General features: G+C 51.9%; 5 protein-coding genes across 5 annotated transcripts; 2 read left to right on the forward strand and 3 right to left on the reverse strand.

The window, feature by feature from the left end:
- Positions 1–70: 70 nt before the first annotated feature.
- GLOTRDRAFT_63564 (uncharacterized protein) lies at positions 71–4578 on the reverse strand. Its single transcript, XM_007870115.1, has 22 exons — positions 4522–4578; positions 4372–4461; positions 4033–4318; positions 3336–3972; positions 3143–3283; positions 2961–3092; positions 2603–2905; positions 2506–2547; positions 2336–2448; positions 2206–2273; positions 2027–2148; positions 1939–1974; positions 1832–1889; positions 1589–1775; positions 942–1538; positions 790–892; positions 711–735; positions 624–659; positions 549–567; positions 414–497; positions 295–358; positions 71–243 (listed from the first exon to the last, which is right to left on the reverse strand). The coding sequence occupies exons 1-22, from the start codon at positions 4571–4573 to the stop codon at positions 211–213; spliced, it is 3228 nt and encodes a 1075-aa protein (XP_007868306.1). The 5' UTR covers positions 4574–4578; the 3' UTR covers positions 71–210.
- A 4480-nt stretch (positions 4579–9058) lies between these two features.
- Positions 9059–12852, forward strand: GLOTRDRAFT_139956 (DUF1212-domain-containing protein; the record flags this gene model as incomplete). The annotated part of the gene is made up of 12 exons (XM_007870116.1): positions 9059–9067; positions 9203–9398; positions 9491–10518; positions 10589–11075; positions 11127–11405; positions 11459–11700; positions 11753–11858; positions 11921–12158; positions 12214–12287; positions 12345–12439; positions 12491–12560; positions 12619–12852. Exons 2-12 carry the CDS (start codon positions 9207–9209, stop codon positions 12850–12852), a joined length of 3045 nt encoding a protein of 1014 aa, XP_007868307.1. The 5' UTR covers positions 9059–9067; positions 9203–9206.
- On the reverse strand, positions 10858–17104 carry GLOTRDRAFT_63570 (phospholipase D/nuclease). The gene is made up of 33 exons (XM_007870117.1): positions 16962–17104; positions 16882–16899; positions 16713–16824; positions 16580–16655; positions 16395–16523; positions 16299–16337; positions 16179–16245; positions 16094–16125; positions 15802–16032; positions 15645–15728; positions 15575–15588; positions 15460–15521; positions 15213–15401; positions 15102–15143; positions 15034–15046; positions 14881–14980; positions 14682–14830; positions 14564–14622; positions 14132–14510; positions 14021–14084; positions 13932–13967; positions 13755–13878; positions 13454–13701; positions 13287–13394; positions 12619–13233; positions 12491–12560; positions 12345–12439; positions 12214–12287; positions 11921–12158; positions 11753–11858; positions 11459–11700; positions 11127–11405; positions 10858–11075 (listed from the first exon to the last, which is right to left on the reverse strand). Exons 1-25 carry the CDS (start codon positions 17032–17034, stop codon positions 13153–13155), a joined length of 2529 nt encoding a protein of 842 aa, XP_007868308.1. The 5' UTR covers positions 17035–17104; the 3' UTR covers positions 10858–11075; positions 11127–11405; positions 11459–11700; positions 11753–11858; positions 11921–12158; positions 12214–12287; positions 12345–12439; positions 12491–12560; positions 12619–13152.
- Positions 17105–17591: 487 nt separating this feature from the next.
- Positions 17592–19728, reverse strand: GLOTRDRAFT_107132 (MOP flippase; the record flags this gene model as incomplete). Its single annotated transcript, XM_007870118.1, has 10 exons — positions 17592–17758; positions 17813–17926; positions 18000–18129; positions 18189–18328; positions 18481–18569; positions 18632–18923; positions 18982–19275; positions 19342–19461; positions 19548–19572; positions 19627–19728. The coding sequence occupies 10 exons, from the start codon at positions 19726–19728 to the stop codon at positions 17592–17594; spliced, it is 1473 nt and encodes a 490-aa protein (XP_007868309.1).
- A 506-nt stretch (positions 19729–20234) lies between these two features.
- Positions 20235–21997, forward strand: GLOTRDRAFT_107115 (agmatinase; the record flags this gene model as incomplete). The annotated part of the gene is made up of 10 exons (XM_007870119.1): positions 20235–20391; positions 20451–20566; positions 20621–20695; positions 20750–21078; positions 21135–21258; positions 21344–21443; positions 21496–21563; positions 21617–21737; positions 21818–21882; positions 21938–21997. 10 exons carry the CDS (start codon positions 20235–20237, stop codon positions 21995–21997), a joined length of 1215 nt encoding a protein of 404 aa, XP_007868310.1.
- Between the last annotated feature and the right edge of the window lie 1384 nt (positions 21998–23381).

Here is a 23381-nt window from a genome sequence, read left to right on the forward strand (position 1 = left end):
CCGCGAAGAATTCGTGGGCTGAAGAGGTCATAACGCGCTGCTCAGTGCTTACACACCGAGTCCGAAGTCATGACAGTCGAATATTGGGGAATCGAAGGGCCGACGACTATACTACATCGGGTAGGTCAAGCCATCGAAATCCTGCATCAGCACGCACTACGCAACACTAACTATAATGGGTCATGACCCAGATATATCGATCGTGGAGCATCACTGGACCAGCCTTTCCAGCCCTGCGGGGATCTAGAGACAAAGGATCAGAACACTGTCGTCGCCGATACAGCTAGTACGTACCTTCCAACCATGAGTGGCAGCAGCTCTCTTGTAACCTTCGAGCGCCTCTTGCATTCCATATGGACTGTGATACCAGCACTGAATAACTTTGAATCCCCAAATGGCTCGACCGCACTTACATAGTCCAACGTGCGTCAAGCCTAGCAGGCCGGGGGTCTAGGTTCGAAATAGCGAGCCGTATTTGCAGGAGGACGGAGGATATGCTAGTGTCCATTGATAAGTATTATAGAGGGTGTATTATGTAGAGACAGTACCTGTAGCTTGGAAGCCACCCTTGAGGTGCTTATTGAGCCGCTGAAGCAGTTATGTTCTCAGCACTGCGGACGTACCGTCAGCTGTCAGCAGATCCATGCACATCGAGCCTCCTATATTGTCCATGAGCGATCGTTTATGCGGCAAAGATCATCCGGGCTTACCTCCCGTAACGTGGCCGCCGCCACCCTTCAATAAACGTGGTAAACATGAACAGTCCATCCAGTGTGACAAGTCACTTACATGGACGAAGGGTAAGAACCGTGGCCTGATGATGCGGAAGAATGGCGGCGAGTGAGGAAAAGCGGGAGGGAATCGTATTTCAAAGACAAGTGAATTAATGCCTCTAGCCCTCCCATTAGCGAAGGCTCCTTCAAGTGCCCTGAGATACGTACTTAGCAGCCATATCTTGCGTAATAGGAAGAGTCTTCTCAAACGAATGCAATTCCACGATCCACTGGAATAAATTGTCTCCGATGAGTTCTGGGGGCATATACCATCCTAGTTCCCTGAGGCTCTTAGCGTTCTCTTGTTCCTTCAACATGGCCTTCAACTCCCGCTGAATGGAGACGGTCGCCATAGGAGTAGCTTCGACTGGGGGTGGCATCAAGTGTTGGACGCAAGACGCGACCCATTCTGGGTCGTGTTTCCAATCATCCACAGGCCTCGTTTGAAACTCATCCGTCGAAGCCATAATGTCGTCATCAACGTCCATGTCGACGTCTATCGGGTTTTGTGATCTTGCTCGGCTGGTCTCGGACGCAAGGAAGATACTACTGTCCTCCTCATCGTTCTCCTCCTCACCAATTTCTTGCATTCGTTGCGAGAACAAGGCATCGACTTTATACGATGGATCAGGAATTGCTATCTTCTGCCTATGCATGGTGAGCGGATGTTGCGGGTCCAACTTGACTAGTGGTATCGTAGGATTGTTGTCCGCTTCCATGATTTCTGCCTCTTCGTTCGATCGTCCCTTGACAAGTAAGTACCGACTAACAGAGATATGTTCATCAGAGGCAGAAAACAGGCGAGCAAGCCTTACCAGACGATCCAGTGCGTGTGTGGAACCACAAGATATGGAGCTACACTCGTGAATTGACTGGGCAAGTTGACGATTTCGGCCAGAGCTGCGCAGTTCGAAGGTGCTATGCTGCTGTTTTTCCAAGCCGTGGTTGTTGGCTGTGCATACGTCGCTGTCGAGGTTTCTCCCTCCTTGGCAAAATAGACGCCTGGGTGGCCCGATGACGATAGGCATCACGACCATCCAATCAGCTATGAGTCTTACCGTGGCCGTAAGCACGTCCATGGGTAATTGTCTTGTACCACAGACCATGCCGTATAATCTGGTAAGATAATGAGCGAGACGATCTTCATATTACAGAGGACGCGCACAGAATGCCAATTTTTTGCAGGCGAGCCATGGAATGCCTTGAACGAGGAGAGTCGTCAGTATGCCTGGCAAAATCTGGGTCGAACATACATAAAGGTACGGATATAATACGGCGTTCCGATCTTGTCCCTGCGCTGTTCGCAAAGCGGCCCGAAACTTAGCTTCTGCATCCGGTGCGCCGACGCTGAAGCGGAATTGCTTCCAGCCAATACCTACCAATTCGCGCATCAGCCCTTCCAGATACTCCCGAAGCAACCACGCGAACGCACCAATGTTCTGAACCATGTCTTCTTTGGACGTGATTTCTTCCAAATGAGCAGTACACGATCCCACACACCTTCAGCAAGGTCAGCATATTGGCAGGAAGGGTATAAACTTCGTTCGTCTGAGCCGACGCACCATCTCACGACCGACCAAGCTGCTGGAAGGATGGATGGGTCTATATCCTTCAGCTTTGGCTTCGCCTTCCCTACTTTCACTTTCTTCTCAAGGTGCTGTTTCATGTCATCCACCTTGTCGCATGCAAGGGCGTTAGAAGGTATGCATAGATGACCCAGAATAGGGCGTACCGATGGTAGGCTGTCAATTAGCCGGACAATGCTTGTGCACATCTGCAGGAAGTAAGCATACGCGTTACACGGAGACCCATAATCATCGTTATCTCACCTCCTGAAGACTCAGCGTGTCGAAGTCTACGAGATCCAAGCTGTCGCCAGCAGTGGCCTGTAGCCCAGTTTCCTCAGGGACGGGCGGTACCATGATAGGTGCGGCCGTGACCCCGGTCATTGGCAAATGTATTCCAGTATTATTGGAACCGACTGCTACTTGTCCCGTTCCTTTTGCCACGGGTTTAGGCACCCGTAGCCCGAGACCTGTAGGCAGCGGCTGTTCCAACACGCCTTCCGCTGCTGCGATGTAAGTGAGGGACAAGAGTAGATCGACCGAGGCAGGATTAGTGCAGATCTCATACTTGACGTCGGAGTGAGCTACAAGCCCTCAGGCTATTTTATAAGCGAAGACACACCTCCAATGATGGGCCTCTGTTATGGAGGTAGTACTGGTAGCCGCACAGTTGGGAGTCGCAAACGAAGGGTTTGAGAGCTTCATAGTCTACGTTTAGCTTATTGTGGCATACGAGACAGTACCGGGTACAGAGCTATAGAGGAACGGTAAGCATCATACGAGGAATGCATGGCTTCGTCCTACCATCAACCGCCGCACCAGATATGAGAAAGCGACCAAAGGCAAATTGATGTGGCTGCTATCCTCACGAGCTAATAGAGGATCTGAGGGAAAGGCGTATGATTCGGCTAGCTGTCTTTCCTCTTTATCTGCAGCAATCAAAACCTAGTCACGAGTCAATGTGTTCAGATCATGGGTCATCGCACTATGGACACACCGTTTTCATGGAGGAATACACATCTTCTGCCCTCCGCTGGGATCTCTCCACCTCCGCTAGAAGCGACTCAGCCCCTGCCCACCCCAGTCCGAACTTGAGTCGAAGGGGGATGACTCGCATCAGCGTGTGGTTCATCAATGAATCGAGCGATTCGCTGAGGCTGAACTTGTCGAATCTCCCTTCGTCTTCCTCACCACCGGTAGACACAGGCTCAGAAGTCAACGTCTGAGGCGCACACTCGTCCGCTGTCCCATCCTCATCGCTATCAACACTGGTTGGATCCTGCTCAGGCTCCTCGTCTTTGGAGACCAAGGCGTATTCTCGAACGGCGTCCTGAGCTTGCTCCTTGCCGGGTTTGTACCGTTTCGTCAAGCCCACTCTGAACTTGAGCGCACCCGTCCGTAGAGGCAGCCGATAATCCCCTTCAGACGTCAGCGGGGGATACACTCCCTGGAACCCCGCAATGACGAGGGTGAGGCGCTGCGACTTAGACAGCAGACGGCGGTCCCAAGCCATCAGTGCTCTGCCTGGGATGTTCAAAGCTACGACGGGGGTTGACACCGTGAGGATGAATTCGCTGGTTTCGCTGCACAAGATGCCTGGTCGATAATCCGACGCTACCACTTCGAGAAAATCACTGATCAATGCAACAAGGTTATTACTTCTTAAGAACGAGTTTCGGGAGGCTTGGACTGACCGTTGGAGGGACTGTTTCGTGAAAGTTTTGGTAGGATGAATGAAGCTCTCGTCCATAGATTCATATTCCTGGAACTCTTCGTCGAGATCCGTGTCCTCGTCCGAGATATCATCACCTCGGTGCGCAGCATCGAGCCGTCTAGCCACCTGACTCGTAAGTTTCTCTACGGTCTCTTCAATAGTGCGGGATTCCCAAGAAGATACTTCCTCGAGGATAGCTCCATATTCCGTGTCAGGACTTGGAGAGGAAGCAAAGAAGATGTGGTTCTTTGGGTACTCAGACGGGTCTGTGCAGCACAGTATAAGCCGATGCGATGACGCCACATGAACCAGGACTCGCCGGACACAAGAAGCGTTGCTGCTAGGACATCGCAGCCATCTCTCGTGAGCCTAAATTGCAACAATCCTTCCTCGTCGCCATGGTTGAACCCTGGCATAGGAATATCAGGCGATTCCAGCGTTTGCTGAAGTTGTGCAACACGCCACGCACGTTCAAGCCGAAGTCCCCTGAGGACATACCCTTCCGTACTCCTTTCTTGCATATCATTCACATCGGCCATAAACCTCCTTCTACCTTTCAGATGTTCATTTTTCGCCGGAGTACGCATTGTTTCGTGGAGAGTAGACTCAGACGCGCTTTCAGAGACAAAGTGGTTACTGTGGTTGGTTTGCTGTGAACACGTCTTAAACAAAGCTGTGACCCACCCCTTTATTCCAGGTGCTGCAGAATCGAGTCGTACACGATGTGCACAGCTGTACTTAATAGAGGCAGGAGGATCATATCATGATGTGACGTACCAGCAGGTCCGAGTTTACGACGAGAGCTTCCTTGTTTATTGTGTTCTGCGCTCTGCGAGACGTCTTCCTGTTTTCTCTTCAAGCCGTTGCGAGTGAGCGGCGTCATCTCACAGCCCAGTTATTCAGTCTCGCGGTACTAGACAAGAACAAAGGGGGAAAACGTGGATTGTGGTGCAACTGAAATAGTAGGCGCGTATCTGCACGACGCGCGACGCGTTATATTAGCACCGCGTGCTGACCACGTGGGTACAATCAGTTCGAAACTTGATTAAATTATAATATAATGTCGAAGACATATGGGAGCAGATCGACTGTCCAGAACTATGCAATTGACATGTAAAATAGTGAGATACGGAACGCACACTACCAATGACCTTGCCCAAGGCCAGTAATACTTGCCCGGAACTGGCAACTCCACCGCGACGCGCCTGTGGCGTTGAGCCCACGGCTGTGGACGCGAAGCAGCAGTCTGCGGTCATTAAGGTGTATCTCATAGCCTGTCATAGGTATGTTGAAGGAGGTGGTTACACAGGAGCGGACATACCATGGTACAGTACTAGCGGATAATAAGTAGGACGTTTCAAGTGGTGTCCTTGGTATCCCAGCAGGATACTCTGCCAGGCCTATCATGACGTGAATCAATCGATAGAGAAAGTACCCTTTGTGCGGTAGAGGCTGCATTTGGTGTATATGAAGTGCCTGGGTCTGGCGGAGGCAGTTTCGAGTGAGGGATCATCCAAAGTTGAATTCATGATTGAGATTGATCCAGGAGCAACCCCGAGGGACAGCAGCCTTGATCCCAGGGATACCTTGGTGCTCCATGTCTCCGTTGGGTCGGACCTGTTTAGGACGTCGTCCCCAGGTTCCGGGTTCTCGTGGTCAAATACGAATCGAGTTCCTAGAAGAAAAAACTCAGTAATCGTGCAGCAGGAAGCGCGAACACGTACAACCTCATTAACAGCAGATTTACCCTGAATCCTATACCAGGGATACACGGCCGAGTATCGCGCACGTATTTAGTTTAACCTGGTCGGGACAAGGCCGGGGACTCTCGTATCCCTTGCATTCAACCCAGTTTGTAGTACAACTGGTCTACAAGACTCTCTCAGCGAGAGATATTTATACGATGAACACTGATAATCTGATTTCTGGGAACGCACAGATGTGAGCATTCTGCCTCATGTGCAGAAGTCTTATCTTGCTCGTCTCTTCCTCCGAACGCAGGATCTACTGTCCGAGCTTCACACAGAGGCTGTTCAGAGCAGCTTCTAGTGCAGGAATCCAGTTTTGGCAAGCCGTACAACAGCGTACAACTTAAGTACAGTAAGGCGGACGGCAGAAGTCGGAGAATGAATTACCCCTCAAGGCGGGGTAGCCGCGACTTCTCATGCTTCCCCGCATTCCTACCCCGCACTTCGTCGCGACAGCTTCGACAGCGCTGTGCTTGTTAGAACGGGATAGAAGACTAGGGCAACAAGACGCAGTGTCTTAATGATGGAAACACAAGCTCGCATTCTCGGAGAAGAAAACAGAATTTGTCAGGCGTCATGAATATATTTTTGCTGTGAGCAATTCACCGACAGCGCTGCATCTCATGGACGCCGGAGGCGTGCAGCTTCAGACTTCATCTCGCTCATCGATGCAGGAGAGTGTGCAACCTAGTCTAGACCTGGTACAGGGGAAGCAAATGAGCTCAAGAGACGACGACGCTCTTCCGCAAGCGCCACGACCGCCAGTGCTACGACCGCCAGTGCGACGAGGCAACGTACTTTTCAGAAGTAGAATACCCCATTGTGACGCTGTACACGACATTTAAGGCTGCATATATGCGCCGTGAGTGCTACGGCTCCTCTCAAGTTCCCGCGCTAATGTAATCAAGTCGGTACATATGCCGCGTTAGCGAGGTATATTGGGAGAAGATAGGAAAGTCGTAGGAGCAGGAGGCCAGTCACAATACGACGACATCCTGCGGACACCCCTCGGTCAACGTACCTGCTATATGCTAGATTATACTTTGTTGCGTACCAGAGAAGTGCGGCCAAAGTCAGATGGGCGTGTCTCACTTCGGTGAGTATCATCGCAATTTGTCGGACTGGTGTATGAGAGGAACTTACGCGGCTCATACACAGTCTGAGGTATCGGTCAGATCATCGAACTCATCGATTCGAGCTTGTATTCCTTCGGAGGCTGTTTCTCCAAGAACTCGCCGCTGTGAATCTCGTCGACCTGCGGTAACCCGCGCTGCCTTCCAACCCTCGGGCTTCGGGCACTTTCGGACTGAATGCTGTCAAGCTCGAATGTAAACTTTGCTCCACTTACGCCGTCATGCAGGTGCCGTGGCATATGGGACGCAGGAACCGAAGTCTTCCACCTTCCATTGTTTCAGAGGGCTGACAACCAACGTCCAGCGGTCCGAATCACATACCTACGTACACCCTTCCAACAGGCCGACAGTTGAGTGCATTCATCTGTCGCACCCATTTAATAAACGAATGTGCTACCTGAAGACGCGACCTCCCGGGAAACTTTCCCAGCTGTGCCTTCCGGCAGGTGCGAAGGCTTCTTTTGAGGTAAAATAGCGTCCCTCATTGGCTTCGAGTCGAGCGACGAGATGCTCGCAACAGAACGGTGTCGAACATGGGGATCTACAGCAGGTCCTAGGGTTCGGAAGATGTACCGCAGGAGGAAGACATCTTTGAGTACGATACCATCGGGAAGTCTCCTGCAGTAAGGTAAGTTTCTCTACAAATGCCTGTGAGCTACTCACAGACGGGTGGAGAGTGTGTACGTGTTTCGGCGCGTCGCATACCTTAGACTTGCTCGGGAGCTGAAGCACCAGCTAAATGAATCCCACACAGTCCTGCCCTCCACCGGCTCAGTGACTAGGCGGCCCATGACGTCTTCACTCGTAACAGCGCTGGGCCTTGATTTAGGATCGGATGCGCAGCAGGAAGGCGTCAATTGGTGGCAGTTCAAAGCGCCACCAAGCTGCCAGATCCCGCGATGCGCGACGTCGAGGTGGGTGGGACATCGGGAAGTATTCCACAATTCATGTTCGCGGAGAAGACTTCGCCTCCTGTTGCCTCCGTGAGTCGATCTACAGGGGAAGGACGCCTGCCGTGAGCGCAAGGGGAAGCATTGCTTACGTCCGATCGTCCCCAGCTGATCTGCGTCTGTCCCGTCCTTGGACTTAGTTACTCGCCGAGAGCCCTGCAAACTTTGGTGAAGGGGAGCGAGGTTCTGGTGCCTGGAGTACACGGCGTGCGCTGGATATAACCTCGCAGCTGTTGTATCAGGCGGAGACATAGACGTCCTTTCATAGCAGTTACCCCGTGTAAGTCACTATTATTACACCACTGCACTGAGTCGAACATACCCAAAATAGAGATGCGCTGCGCAGAACGGGGAGAACGTGTTCATTAAGATAACACATTCTCGGGATCATCGCCGTCGACCTCCATCTATCTGGGATGCGATTCACCGAAGTCTCCACAACGCATCTGCGGCAGGTTCGCCGGTCTCCATCCCGCGTCATGTATCATACCTCGAAATAACAGTCCCCTCATCCGAGGGTCTTGCGCATCTTGACAGAACCGGTGCGCATCTTCAGCTGCAATCTTCAAGGAGTCGAGACTGACCGATAGCGGTAGAAAGACCTAGAGTCGGTGCATGATCCAATTGCCTCGCCCAAAGGCAGAACCGCCGCACCGCATATTACCTGATACGGCCAGATGCACGTGGCGCACGTGGCACGCAGGCTGATGCAGCAGGCTAAAAATTCCAAAAAGGGTGACGTCGATCTGGACCGGTACCCGGTTCGTGCAGAAAGAAGAGGGCGAAGGGTCCGCTCCACGTCCAAGACATCCCGTGGGACGAGCGGGCGGGCTGCGCTCGGCATGCAGCCACCTCTGGAGAATTCATAAGAATCGAAACTGCCTTTCGAGGGACCCTTCTCGAGTTCCCAATACCATCCAATTGTACACAAGCCCAAGCGCTGGTTTCAGGCGTACTTTCGGCTCATCCATCCACGATAACGATTTTACCAGCGGGTCCTTGCGACGTTCTAGAGTCCTTCGGATACTCGCCATTGGCTGGTGTCCAAGTTACAATCACCGCGACGATCCTCATTCGTGCCCATCCCGCGCAAAACACCGCTTTGTCTCTTGTTTGTCCCTGCCCTTCTCGCCTCGCGACCGTTTCTCGCTACCTTTGACATAAAACACGCAACCCGCAGCCCTGTAAGCCTCTCCTTTCCCTACGCTCTTTCCCCCCTCCCTCCTTTCCGTCCTAGTCTTTCCTTTCCTCTTTCTTTTCTTTTTCCACGTCTCTATGAGCAGCCGCTCATCTTCTCGTGTCTATGTCTCTATAGAAAGTGTAATGGCCACCTCGGCCACCGACTCGACGGTGGCGGCGAGCGCTCACCACAGGGACAAGGACAGACCTGCTGGCGGGACTGCTCGCATGTCTGGTAACAAAACCCCTAGGAAGGTCCAATGGAAGGATGAGCGCGAGCAGGAAGAGCAGGAAGCTGAAATGAAAGCTAGGGCACTGGATGAGCATGCACTGGACGTAAGTATTGCCTCTTTCCTCCGTGAAGCGCGATTTTACGCGTCTTCGGCTCGCCGGACGCGATAACTGATGAACTTTCGCCATTCTATCAGTCGGAAGCATTCGAGGCGCTCGCCGACAAGCTTGAGCGTCATCGCTCTTCTTCTAATGGCAACCTACCAAGACCCCGCCCCTCTTTGTTAATACCCCCCACAGCTCCGTACATGAATGAGGGCCACACTGGCCAAAGCAGCACAAATCAAAGCAACACGCCCGGCTCTTCCTCTTCGCCCGAGACGCAGCCGGGAACAGCCTCATCCTCTCCTACCCGCTCCATTCCCGGGGAGATTATCATAGAGGCTACAGAAACGGAGGGCCTTCCTGGCCGCAACATGGAGAAGCTGGCATGGAATCGAGCGTCTGATGTCGTTCGAGCCCATACTCGTCGATTCAATCCCAAGCAGCTCAGAAGTCGCGGTGGCAGAGGTAAGGAAGAAATCGACGAAGACGACGTTAGAGACGTCGAGGAGGCAGAGAGCTCTAGAGTCGCCGGGAAGACCGGTGTCTGGAGTCGTTTCAAGAGAAAAGTTCGAGGTAAAAGACGTTCGGGGGATGTCTCGGAAGACGAAGATGTTGAGAAGGAGGCGCAACGTGACGTGTCATCGCCCCAGCGTCAACAATTGGGCGTTCTCTCGACTTTGCTGACGCTGTACGATAATGGTCCATACGCATCCGGCGCATCCACCCCTACCACTCGAACGTCTATGGACACCAGTATCTCTCCCTCCGCGGCCATCAGCCGATCTTCGAGCGCTGAAGGGTTAGGACCCCCTGTTCAAGCCCATGACTACTTCTCTCCCCAACCGAATCACACCAAGGAGCATAGCCACCTCAATCAGTTCTTTGGACCCGCTTCCGCCCCTGCACCCCCTCCTTCAGTTGCCACAAAGAGCCCAAGCCGCAGTCCGAAGATGCCACGTCTCAAGCTCTTCGACGAGATAACACGTCCACCTCCGCAACGGAATGGGGCAGGCGTGATAGGATCCCTGATCGCGAGCACGGGTAACATCTCTGGTGCAGCAGCTCCCTCCGCAAGTACCCTGGCGCCGAACATCAAGCGCCCTGGGTATCATCTTTCCAGGTTCGCATTCCTCCTCTCACTTGTCGGGCTACTTTGCGGGATAGTCTATTGACATTGGGCGTACTAATAGGTACTCATTGGAAACCGACCTTCCCAAGGCGGAACCTAAGAAGAGCCTATCTCGTCCACGGTCTATGATGCTTGACACATCCAGTATCAAGTCTATGCCCGTGCCCATGATCACGAAGGAACTGGTATCTCAATCGATGCCGTCGTCTCCTCAGACGTCAGGTTCTCAGACACCCATGGATCATTCTCCCCCAGCCGCTATATCCCATGCAGCCAGACCTCTTTCCGTGTTCAATCCCGAGTCTCGGACCCAGGAACGTAAGGAACACAGGAGGAATGGCAGCAGGTTCTCTGGCGTCCTCAAGGACCTGCCTAAATGGGGTCCGCTCGGCTTCACTAGCCAACCGCCTACGCCGGGGACCATTGGGACCATGGGAAGTGAGAGCGGCAGTGAGTGGTTAGACGAGAAGACTTTGGCGTATATGGGCATCACCGGCGACGACCGGAAGAGGGAGAAACGCAAGAAACGGAAGAAGGCGGAAGTCTATGTGAGTGTCGTTCTTTGAGTTTGATCTCTTCACATCGTGACGGCGGATTAGATCACACGGCATGTCGCGGAGATCATCCAGCGTCAGGAGTTCATCCTCAAGTTTGCCCGTGCGATGATGATGTTTGGAGGGCCGACCCATCGATTGCAGGCTCAGGTGCAGGCAACCGGCAAAGTTCTCGATATCAACCTTAGCTGCATGTATCTGCCAGACGTCATGCTCATCAGCTTTGACGATACCGGTACGAGCACGAGCAATGTCAAGTTAATTCGGCAAGGCAGCGCACTGGACCTAGACAAATTGGGTGAAGCATACCGCTTATATTGGAAGGTATGTCGCCCGCATTTCTAGGTTGCGTGTGGCGATATTGACCCGGAATGTAGGTCATCCACGACTCCATCTCCGTGAAAGATGCCTCCGTAGAGCTTGACACGCTCATGCGTCGCAAGCCCATGTACAGCTGGTGGCAGCTCATTCTTATCGGAGGCTTCTGCTCGTCCGCGATCTGCAGCGTCTCATTCTCTGGCAGCTTCATTGATAGTGTGATCAGCTGGCCCCTCGGCGCATTGCTTGTCGCCATCCAATTACTTAGTGTCAAAAATGAGCTTTACAGCAATATCTTTGAGTGCGTGCTATCCATTCTTTCCTGTCGAACTAACCTGACGATAGACCACTAGGATCACCATTGCTACTCTTATCAGCTTCCTGTCAGCTGCTTTAGCTTCGACAGGTGTCTTCTGCTATTCGGCTGTTGCTTCAGCTTCTATAGTACTGATTCTGCCTGTGAGTGCCTACTGTTGCCCCTGTTCCCGATATGTCTGAGCTGACACCTCAACATCGCGCAGGGTTTCATCGTGCTCAATGGATCTCTCGAACTGTCCTCTCGTAATATCGTCTCCGGAGCTGTCCGCCTTTGCTTCGCCATCATGTATTCCCTGTTCTTAGGCTTTGGTCTGGCGATCGGAGCAGAAATTTATCAGGCCATCACGCACCAGCGTGTACTGGGTCCAGAAGACTATTCGTGTGCGGTCAGCCATCACCCTGATGGAGGATGGTGGCAGCGGACGCCAAGTACCTATTGGGGTAGGTTTCGCCTTCCTTGCAGACTCTTGCCTGCCCGACTGACGACTTCACTTAGCATTCCTTACTGTTCCCATGTATTCCTTATTCCTCAGTTTAAGAAACCACGCACCATGGAACAGAAGGGAACTGGTAAGGATTGTATGATCCCCAATTGTGTAAGAAAGCTACTAACGGAACTTCGTATAGTATCTGCTCGTGGCCATATCCTGCTGTGGATGGGTTACCAATCACTTCACCGGCACGAAGTTCCCGAATCAGAGTGACATCAGCGCAGCTGTGGGGTGAGTAGTCGTTCTCGATCATTCCTAGCCGGACTTCTAACTGTCTATTAGTGCCTTCGCAGTGGGCTTCATATCAAATATATATGGGCGGTTCTTCAAGGGGAATGCCTTCATAGTCATGGTAATTATTCCCGTGCATCTCGAAGCAAAGTCTTTGAGTTTAACTGACTGTCTTGTAGATAACGGGTATTCTCTTCCAACTTCCCTCCGGTCTAGGCAATGGCGGTCTGCTCACTTTTGCCTCGCAACAAACGTCCGGCTCATCCTCATCCACGTCCTACCTCTCCGGCTTCCAAACTGCCCTTCAGCTAGTCTCGGTCTCCATTGGCCTGACTGTTGGTCTTGGTATATCTATCTTCGTTGTTCATCCTGTTCCCTCACGCCGTCGCGCTGGTGGTGTTTTCAGTCTATAGATGCTACGTTCATGATCTCCCATGTCTTTGACCGAACTTGCATGTGCACCAATTCCCGTTCATGACCATAGACTTAGACTTGCATACTTATGTATTTCTTAGACATTCATCATTGTAGAATTAGACTTCCTGCCTTCCATCACTTCCCGCGCCATTCCTTCACCTTGTTCAGAGTCTTCGTCCTCAGCTTCCTGTTCTGGGCTAATCTACATAAGGGCTGGGTGCCCTTCCACCGTCGTATAGAACCTACTGTTATTAGGCGTCGTCCCCGTCATAATATCATCACTTCGGCTTTGCTGCTCATATGTAGATGGGCAAGGTTGGGTTCAGGCCTCTCCACTCAGGGCCTTCGACAAAACTCTTTTCGTCTATCAAGAAGTCCTGATGGCCAAGGCAATATAAATTAGCGCGCGTATGAATGTAAGGCCACTTACAATGGGCGCTTCGACCAAGCCTCCTTTCACCTCAGAGAGACGTTCCTTGACACGTGTAAGGGGGATATCGGGAACGACATGACCGGTCTTCACACGTGGTACATAGTTCTGTGTTCCATTTAAGTATCATCAGGTAAACGGGCATTTAAAAGATCTTCTCAACGGACCTCGTAGGCCTTCCAGTCTCGTACGAGATTCGTTGGAACCGGTCGGAATAATTCAGTGAAGACCTCCCGATTCCTCCTGGCAGTATCATTCCAGAGGTTCAAAACATCGTCTGCCAGTGGATCAGCGACCTTCTGGTCTTCTTCAGACTCCAGCTCATCCTCATTTGGAATAGGAGCCGGATGCATGAAAGAGGTCACTTCTTCCTCCCGGTCTTCGCACAATTGCGGTCGAATGAGGCCCAGGTGCGCTACGGGATGTTACTATGATCATGAGCGTAGATAAATTGGTAGAAGTCCTCACTTCTGAACAGTTTCCGACGCAGAGTTGCGGCGAAGCGCGAAGCCATGTACGGTTTGCCATCCATAGTCGTCTTTATCATGTCGTCATCCTCCACAACAAGGGCGATTTCAGAATCGCCATCGCCCTGGAATGCAATGTGACTAAGCGTACAATGGAAGTAGAGACGAGCGTAAATACCTTCTGGCTGCGGTCATTGATGTTGGCGGAGCCCATCTATCGAGCCGTATCAGCCGAGGAGGTATATCAAGCAGTTTCTCTGGACGCACGATAACCCTCCTGTCGTCAACAATCATCAACTTCGTGTGGATGTAGATGAGCTCGGAAACGTAGCTGACGGACGTTAGCGGACCGGTCTACTGAAGTACTGTATGACTCACCAGGCCAGTTCCTCTTCTTCCGTTCCGAGCCACTTCTCGTCCATTAAAGATGTCGAATCGTTCAGCATGTGCTGTACTACATTGTCCGACACATCCTCATCCCCACGTATCGGCTCCGCTCCCTTCTGGAACCTCTTGATAATCTCCAACGCTTCCTCTTCAGACTTCGGGAGAGGAATCGTCTCCGTCTTGACTTCAGTTTTCTCGCTAATAACCATGCCCTCGGAAGAGGCTTGGGGAATCCTAATAGTGACAGTCTTCTGGGCGTCAGGGACGTTGACATCGTCGGACATGTCGCCGACGATCTGGCGTGCGTAAGCAACCTGAGCTTCGTGGAATTTCACACCGCTATTCTTTTCCATTTCCGCAATAAAGGTCGCTAGTTTCATCCGGTGAGTCATGGTAAGGACTCCCAATCAACTAGATACTCACTCAAAGGAGCGTTCATCCGGTCATATGCCCTCAGATGATAGAAGCGAATGTAATCCATACTATCGGAGACGATTAGATCTCGCGCTAGAACTAATGGAAGACCTGAATAGGTGCTTACGGCTCATATCCGGCCTTCCGGATCTCTTCGTAGATACTGTGGCCACCGCGGTTGATAGTGCGGTATTGCCCTGCCATGATATACTGCAGTGACGACTCGCTCTTCACGTCTCCGGCGAAAGCAGGGACTTCGGGGATGAGAACAATGACCTTGGACGCCAGTGAGCATGCATCGGAACAGCAGTAAGCCAAATTCAGACCTTGAATTTAGTGCCATCCTTTGCTGCTTGGATGATCCTCTCTACGAGCGCAGCAGCAATCTGGTTCTTCACCGGGCCTTCGGTAGTAGTATTCGATATGCTACGGAGAAGGCGCTCAAGACGGGACTTATATCCCAAATCAATAGCACGCACAAAAATTGGTTCTCTGCGGGATGAAGCAATCAACTTATGTCTCCGCACAAATGCCGCATACGGCTTACCAATGTAGATGAAATGATTGGCCTCGCGAATGAGCTGACAGTCTGAGTGATATTAGAGTTTCACCGTCAGCGACACTGGATGGTTTCGTAACAATAAACAATGAAGCGCACAGGCATTCTGGATACTGTGTTCCGTCAACACCCCGTGACTCCAATCAGAGACACTCCGACAGACTTGCACACGCATCGTGCCATGAGGGGGTTTAGTATAATCCTCTTCGAACTGTTCGCCTTCCTCCACGTGGAACCGCTGCTTGAAGCGGTGTCCCATGGCATGCCATTTCTCCCGGTGCGGGTGGCCTGCAGGCAACCCTCATTGATATCACCTCGCCTTCACGTGCGAGCAGGATTCACTCACGAGCGACAGGTTCATTGGGGGATACCACAATATTGTGCGGGAGCGCCAACCAGTCGTACCGCCTACGATGAACCCGACTTAGCCGGCTCCCGTTGCGCTCACGCGACCCACTTACTCGTTGGTCCTGTACTATTGTGACAAGTTCTATTAGGGGATGGAAGTACAGGGTTATTCGTATGGCGCACCTTCCGCTTCTTTACTTCGTTCCAGCGCTCAGTGAAGTGCTGCACAATATCCAACACGCAGGGGCCTTCCAGCGTCATGTGGACCTATCAAGAAGACGATGGTATTAGCTTCAGCTCAATGCCAAATGCTCTCTGGCATATAAGGATAGAAACATACGTCGTGCCAGGGCATCCTTGCGTCTTCCAGGATGGAGACAGTGCTACTCGCGAACTGGTCTACCTTTTGGAAGTCCAGGATGCGTGCATTATTATAGTCTTGCCCCGGGAAGAGGGTCAGCGAAAAGTCAGTAGGATGAACATCGGCAAGGGGATGGGTGCTGGTATCCCAGCGCCCGAAGCAAAGATCGAGGCCACCGATGCAGGCTCTGTGATTGTCAACTACCACGACCTGCGACCGAAAATGCATATTACAACTTGCCCTAGTCTGTTTGTAGGAGTACTTGACGAACCTTCTCATGGTGAGACCAAAACTCCACGTCGTCTGCAGCCCGAAATTGAATCGGGTATCTCACACGATAACTCAGACGAATATACCTTTCGACCCGATGTGATCGGGGTGCCTCATGCACGCAATGTTCGGATGAAGGGCCTCAAGGACCACCTAGAAGACTCCTGAGAAAATGATTATTTCAAGAGCCACGGAGTGACTGCCACCTTGGTGTGGTGAGAACTCATGGACATAGTCTGAGTCACCTGTTATCACTCCCAGTCAATGAGGAGCACGCAGCCACGTAGACTTTCACCACCAACCTCCTTGTAGACGACAACATAGATTTTGACACCTTCTTCGGCCTTTCGCTTCAGGAGTCTGTCCAGTCGCCATTCCGGGTGATAGGAAGGAGGACGACGAAGGAAGAGCTCAGGAGTAAGCCACCAGTCCTACAGTGATTTCGTTACTTATTTTATAGAGAAACAGGCAAATTGCAGGATCATACCAGTATGAAGATGCACTCTTTCGCGCTGTCCAGCATTTCTGAGACAGCGTACATGTAATCATGTCCGTCAATGTGCCTGGAACATCTTGCTATGTCGAAGCCATTTTGTACCACCAGAGCCTCTCATGCTTACCACTTCACAAAGTTCTCCGATCGCTCGTTCGCAAAGCTCTGGAAACGGTGGGCCGCCATGATCTGCGCTCTAATCTCGTCATGCATCTTCTCCTCGGGGTCATCGTGACGGCCTGTATTTTCGGAAATGACCAACCATAACCCCAGACGAGTCCCTTATGCAGACTTACGGTTCGGATTGACGATGCCTGCATTCCATCATGAGTTAGACATATACTGACAGATAACGCGATCGGAGCGTCTAAAGTACCTTCAACGGACAGTTTCGCATGCTCTAAACCTTCGACGGTCTTGTCCGCGATCTTCTGGAGGAGTTTGGACATGGTGGTTCTGGTTGAAGGTGCAAGTTGCCAGCGACAGCGCCCTCGTCGTGCGGCGCTACGAGTGACACTGAAGGCGATGCCCGATTGCTTGGCCCGGTCATAACAATCGGCATCTAGCAGCCGTGGGAAGATCACCTTACGCGACACCACACCGGGTGGCAGAGGGCCCAGGACTGTGGCATTCGAGAGGGCAAGACGACCCACCGCATTATCTTGGGTGCATAGCAGGCATAGCTCGGAGAGTAGCACTGACAGCGACAAAGGCTACATACCATCATGTGGATATCGAGTGTGGCGATATCACATTTTGACAGCACCCTTCGCACGAAGTCCGTATCGATGTCATGACCTATTTACGGAACCTGATTATACAAGGTCCGTCGAGGCGAAAGTTGCAAAGGAATCCTATGTTACTAGATGTACATTGACAAGAGCACAGGGAGTGATACATATCTAAAGGGTGGCATAATATCAATAAAGAAAGGAAAGCGTAATTACCTGATCTGCGAAGATCGAGAACAGCAGGGCTTGAGCCTGCTGTAATACAGCTGTAGTACTCAGTGTTCATCATGATACGGTCCGTGGGTTTGCTCCAGGACAGCCCTTCTCTTCGCTTCCTGGAGGTTTCGTTCGATCCCTTTCCTCACCTCCAATTCCCAGTCGGTCTTCAGCCACACGACGCCGTATAATCCAAGGCCCACTATAAACAAACCGACCACTTGACCTGATGGGCCGGGTATCAGTACACGTTCACCGCGTCCATCAAATTACCCCATACCTATCCATAAGCCCTGCAATCCCAGGCTTGTCCGGAAGGCAAGGCTGATTCCCATGGGAAGTGCCAGGACGTAGTATGCCACGAAGTTGAACAGCGCCCCGACACGTTGCCGACCTGTACAAAGATTCGAAGGGAAGTGTCAAGAAGCGTTCTGTGTGTATTCTTCCGTATTTGTAGAGTGTCGCACCTAATCCGCGAAGGACGCCTCCGCATGACCCAGCCAGCCCATCTGCCACCTGGAATGACGCTACGAGAGGCATCACTTTACTGACAAGCGTCACGACAGCTTGGTCATCGCTGAAGATATAGCCGAACACCTGAACATAGTTTGTCAGACAAACAGGCCTCATGTGCAGCGTTCTCTCCGAGGGCGTACGTTGCGCGTGGAAATTAAGAGGATCATAACCACCAGCCCGAGCACCACGGCTAGCAGGGCCGATGCATGGGCTGCGTGCTTTGCACCTACGACAGACCGGGCGCCTACAAAGTTTCCCACTCGCGCAGAGGCGGCCACACCTGTCAATGTCGGAATCTGAGATCAGTTCTGGGAGTCTAATCAGCATCACAAGTGCTAGGCTTACCGATGCCGAACGGGATCGTAGCCATTACTGCGGAATGCGAACTTTAGCACAGTATCGGAAGACAATCGCGGGAGAGAAGATCCTTACTCTGATCTGTCGTCATTATTACGGACTGTGCAGCGAGTGGCAGCGGACCCAATCGTCCGGCTGCAAGGGCTACGATCTCGAAAGCGGCCCTTTGAGGACCAACGGTTATATAGCTGCACATTGTTGCACGAGAGTTAGTACGAGGACTGACCATTCTGTACCGACTTGAAGAATGCCCGGGAATGCGAGTTTGTAGAATCTCAAGCAGCTGCTTGGATCTAAGGCGGCTTTCACCTGTATCCCTCCCCACGTTTCATTTTTCTTATGAGTGGAGGAAAAGCGAGTGATGAGGATGAGAATCAGGAATAGTAGCCAGTAAGTGATGGACAGCGCCACCGGCGAGCCAAGCAAGCCAAGACAAGTGTAATGAACGAAGCCGATGTTCAGTGCGATGTTTATAGGAGACACTATCAAGAGCGCGAGGGTCGAAGCTCCCATAATTCCTAGAACTCATCAGTATTATTAACGACATTCCTGCTGGTATTGTAGCTGATGGCGTACCTTGACATTGTAAGTATTTCTTGAGACTTTCAAAGCCGATATAACCCGGCGCTCCGAAGATCAAAACCCGCAAGTAACTCTGCACGCCTTTGCTGAGGAACTCTTCCTGCCCTAGTGCTAGCAGTATGGGTTCCATGAACCCCCATATACCGCAGACGGGGAGTAACAGAGCCCACAAAAGGACAAGGCATCGTTGAAAATGGATGGAAAGGTCCGAACGTCGTGCACCACCTGTGAAGGCCTGCGAACCGAAGGTATCTAAGGCAGTCGTGCCTCCAAGCGCAACGATCCAGCCTGAGAAAATGAAGCAAATGCAAGTGGGATCACTCGTGCCATGCTCGCAAAATATATGGTACTAGCCAGTAACGAAGGCCAACATCGACGAAAATGCCGCAATCGACAGCTCATTGGGACCTAGGCGCCCAGCGATCAATATGGACGCGGTTTGTATCGAATTCTGCAGGATGTACGAGAGGATCACTGCGGGATCGACGTCAGCAACATCTTTCAAGACGCCTTACGCGTCGCCTCCCTGCGACTTCGCGGAACATCAGGGCTGCACTGACCTGGGACGGAATCAGTCAAAAGCCCCTTAAAGAGTCTCAGGCCGCCAGCAAGCCGGGAAGACCCTTCCAGCTCAGGAACTTCTCCCGCGGGAGGAGAAGCGACAGTCGTCCCATCGTCGCTCGACGGCCTCACATTTCGTAGCAGAGGTTCAGTCTCGCCGGCAAAAGGGTAAACAGACATATCGGAGGGCGATACTTTTGGGTGGGGCGCCATCGGATCGTCCTCCTTATACCCCTCTTCCGGATTTACTACTTTTGCAGGACTGGAAACCAAACCAGAAAGGAGCGACTCATGGCTTGCGCGCTTATCGAACTTACGAAGGGGCTCAATCCATCATCAGATTGGTGGATGGTCAGGAACCCGGTAAGCAGACGTGCTAGCGTCATTCTGAAGTTTTGCGAGGACCAACATACCGATTACAGATACGATGATTACCCGTGCATGCCGGGGCGATCGCCTCGAGGCAGATGCGAACTGTTTATGGCCCGGGGTGAGGCATCTCAAGGTTTTGCCGATTCTCTGGTTAACGTTATCGAGAAGGATGGGAAGTCATGGGTCCCGCCACATTTGCGGTGGGATAACGTACACCTGTGCTCTTCCCGGTCTGCCCAGGAAAGGCTATATAACACTCGGGCCAACCACTGGACATTTAAGTCCGGACCACAAGCGTTTCTGTCTACATCATCATGGCCTTCAGCAAGTCACGTTTGCTCTTTGCGGTGTCTGTTGCCGTTCATGCGATTACCGGGCTCACTCACGAGTTCCACCATGGCCATGGCTCTCAGATGCCATTGGACTACGTGAAATATCCGTACCAAGCGGTATATCCTGGTGACAATGAAGGTATTCATTCGCAGGACGTTCTTCTCGTTATATGTCACCGCTGATATGTCGCTTTCCAGTGACCGCCGATTCCATTTTCTCCGGGATTACTACATTCGCCAAACTTCCTTGGGTGCAGTGCCTTGGCAAAGATAAAGAAGAGGCCTTCGATATTGCTTTTATCGGGGCGCCATTTGTGAGTGGATACGTCGTCTAATTTTGCGGTGATAGTCCTGACTTTAGGATACAGGATACCGGAACATCGTATCGACCGGGTGCTCGCTTCGGACCAGCGGGTATTCGTGCCGGTTCTCGTCGCCTTACAGTCCGTCATTTGATTTAGGGGATATACGGTGACGCTAACTGTGTACATCCTCAGCTGTATGGTGGCTACAACGTACCACTCGCCGTCAACCCCTTCCTTTCTGGCTTGAAACTAGTGGACTGCGGGGATATCCCCGTGACTCCTTATGACAACAAGCACGCCATCAGACAAATCGAGTCTGGGCACAAGGAGCTCCTCCACCGTTCCGCTTTCACGCCTCTGGGTAACGATTCCGCCACTGGCCAACCTTTGAAGCCCTTATCTAAGGACGGCAAGCATCACCCCAGGCTCATCACGCTGGGTGGAGATCACACCATTGTCTTGCCCATTTTGCGTTCTATCTATAGCGCCTACGGAGAGATATCAGTCATCCATTTCGACAGGTACGAGGACATGTGTTCGAAGTATCTATGTCGGAAGCTAAAGTACTGTAATCTAGTCACCTCGACACATGGAAGCCGTCGGTCTTTGGTGGGGCTCCCTCCGAGCAGGCGGCAATCAACCATGGCACGTACTTCTATTGGGCCAGTCAAGAAGGCCTGATCAAGAACGGAAGCTCAATCGCAAGTATCCAGTTCTTCTTTGCTATATTTCTCTCTCCAGCTTCCTCCTGGAGCTCTTTGATCCTAGTTAATCCCTCGTTGACAGCACGGCGCCATCCGAACAACACTTTCGGGCCCCGCGGATTACGAGAACGATGATGCCTCCGGCTTTCAAAGGATCGAGGCACGGGAAATAGACACTATCGGTTCGTACGATACAGCAGCCCCGTATAACGAGTATGCTGACTTGCTCATTAGGTACTGCCGGCATCATCAAAAAAATTCGTGACACCGTCGGCGACAGGCCCGTGTACCTGTCCATCGATGTCGGTGGACGATTCTTGTTCCAGCTATATCTGTCCCTTACGTTGACTACCAGATCGATTCCATTGACCCAGCATTTGCTCCTGCTACCGGAACCCCCGAGACCGGCGGTTGGAGCACCCGTGAGCTACGCACAATTCTGCGAGGATTGGACGGCCTTCATATCGTGTCTGCTGGTACGTATGGGCGTCCCCTTCACCCCGTGACAGATTTTGGCCGAGCTGACTGGCTTGTTATTCTTATACGCGTAACGTAGACCTGGTCGAAGTGGCTCCGGCTTACGATACGAACGCTGAGTTGACCACTATGGCCGCCGCAGACGTTTGTCACGCTTGCAGCCTTTGAACCTGGTATGGTATGACTGACTCCTTCTCAGGTCTTATATGAAGTACTCGCTGTGATGTCGAAGACTCCTTTGGGTAAAGTTGAAGATTGAGCTCAGATTACATGACGATTGGAAGCCGGACGAGTTATAGTCACTCGTGCCGTTGTGCTACCATATGTACATGTAACATATGCAAACCGTTATCATATTCCGTTGTGCCTGAACACATTTGAAGTATCCCGCCGCAAAGGAATAGACGCTGCCTCGCCAATTATACTTACCGTATGCGAGGTGCTGTACACCTGTCAACGCCCGATCTCCAGATCCAATTGCGGAACCTTTTGACCCCAAATATGGTGCATCTTCGAATGTGTTGTTACGTACACCTCTCCTCCATTCCAGCGGCTGGATTCGATTGTACAACCTAGAGGCTTTGGGCTTTCTGTTCTGGTCAGACTCCTGCAAAAAAAGCACGAAATGCCGTGCAGCGGTACGGGCTGGATGGCAGGTGAGCCATGGGATGAGATGTTACTAGCATCACGGCAGGCAAAGTCCAGAGCGTATGCGACCGCCATCCTGGAAGGCATCCTCGCCTTTCAGACGGTCAATACGCCCGACGCTTCATGCTAAAAATTCGTTCGTGAGGGTGCTCTATACAATGACCAGACGAAGGCTGCCGCAGGTCCAGGGGGGGGGAGCGGGTGGGATGCTGTTCATGGCATAATTTTTTATACCCCATCCATTCGGCTCGGGCATTCCAGAAGACATCGGAAATGTGCACCATGTTGGCCTATCGGATGCATTGGCCTCCGAAGCAATGTTATTGAACAGGCGTATGGTTCTCCACGAGCTCCCTCCGCTCATGATGGACAACCTCATGAACAGTAACCGGTGGATGCCTTCGTGTCTGTGGTTTGACTCACAACGGTTCAAGAATTTTCTAGTACGCTCCCCAGGGTCTAGGGCCATGTTCTGCTTCTTTTGTTTTGGGCACGCCTGCAGGTGACACCGAAGTGTAAGCCTGAGCGACCTCTTAAGGCATTGGGAAGCTCCCCACTGAAGCATGTGAGTGCATAATGTAAGCTCATTAGTCCCATCCTGTACGACGACTTCCTCCTCAGCATCAGCGGTGTCGTAGTATCTATCCCCTTCTCGTCGAAGCGAGGGACTGAAGTCACGGATAACATCGGGCAATCTCGCCGTACTCTGGATATAGCACCAGGACTGCTGGAATTTCGCCATCTTTTCGATCTATTATCTTCCACCAATGAAGAGCAAGATGACCGTAACAAAAGTCTATCTTCGGGTACTTACGGCCTACTGCCTCGGCTACCTCCCTGTCTGGTCCATCGTGTCATCGATGGCCATAATGAGCCTGTTTGGACGTTACGGCAGCGCGCCATGAGTAATTATGTCGTTACCAGCCCAGCACCTTGGCATACTTGGACAACACCGTACCGCTGGATGATGTCTCCGGCTGATATCCGAGCCCTCC

Source organism: Gloeophyllum trabeum (genome assembly GCF_000344685.1).
Source record: "Gloeophyllum trabeum ATCC 11539 unplaced genomic scaffold GLOTRscaffold_00011, whole genome shotgun sequence".
NCBI lineage: Eukaryota > Fungi > Basidiomycota > Agaricomycetes > Gloeophyllales > Gloeophyllaceae > Gloeophyllum > Gloeophyllum trabeum.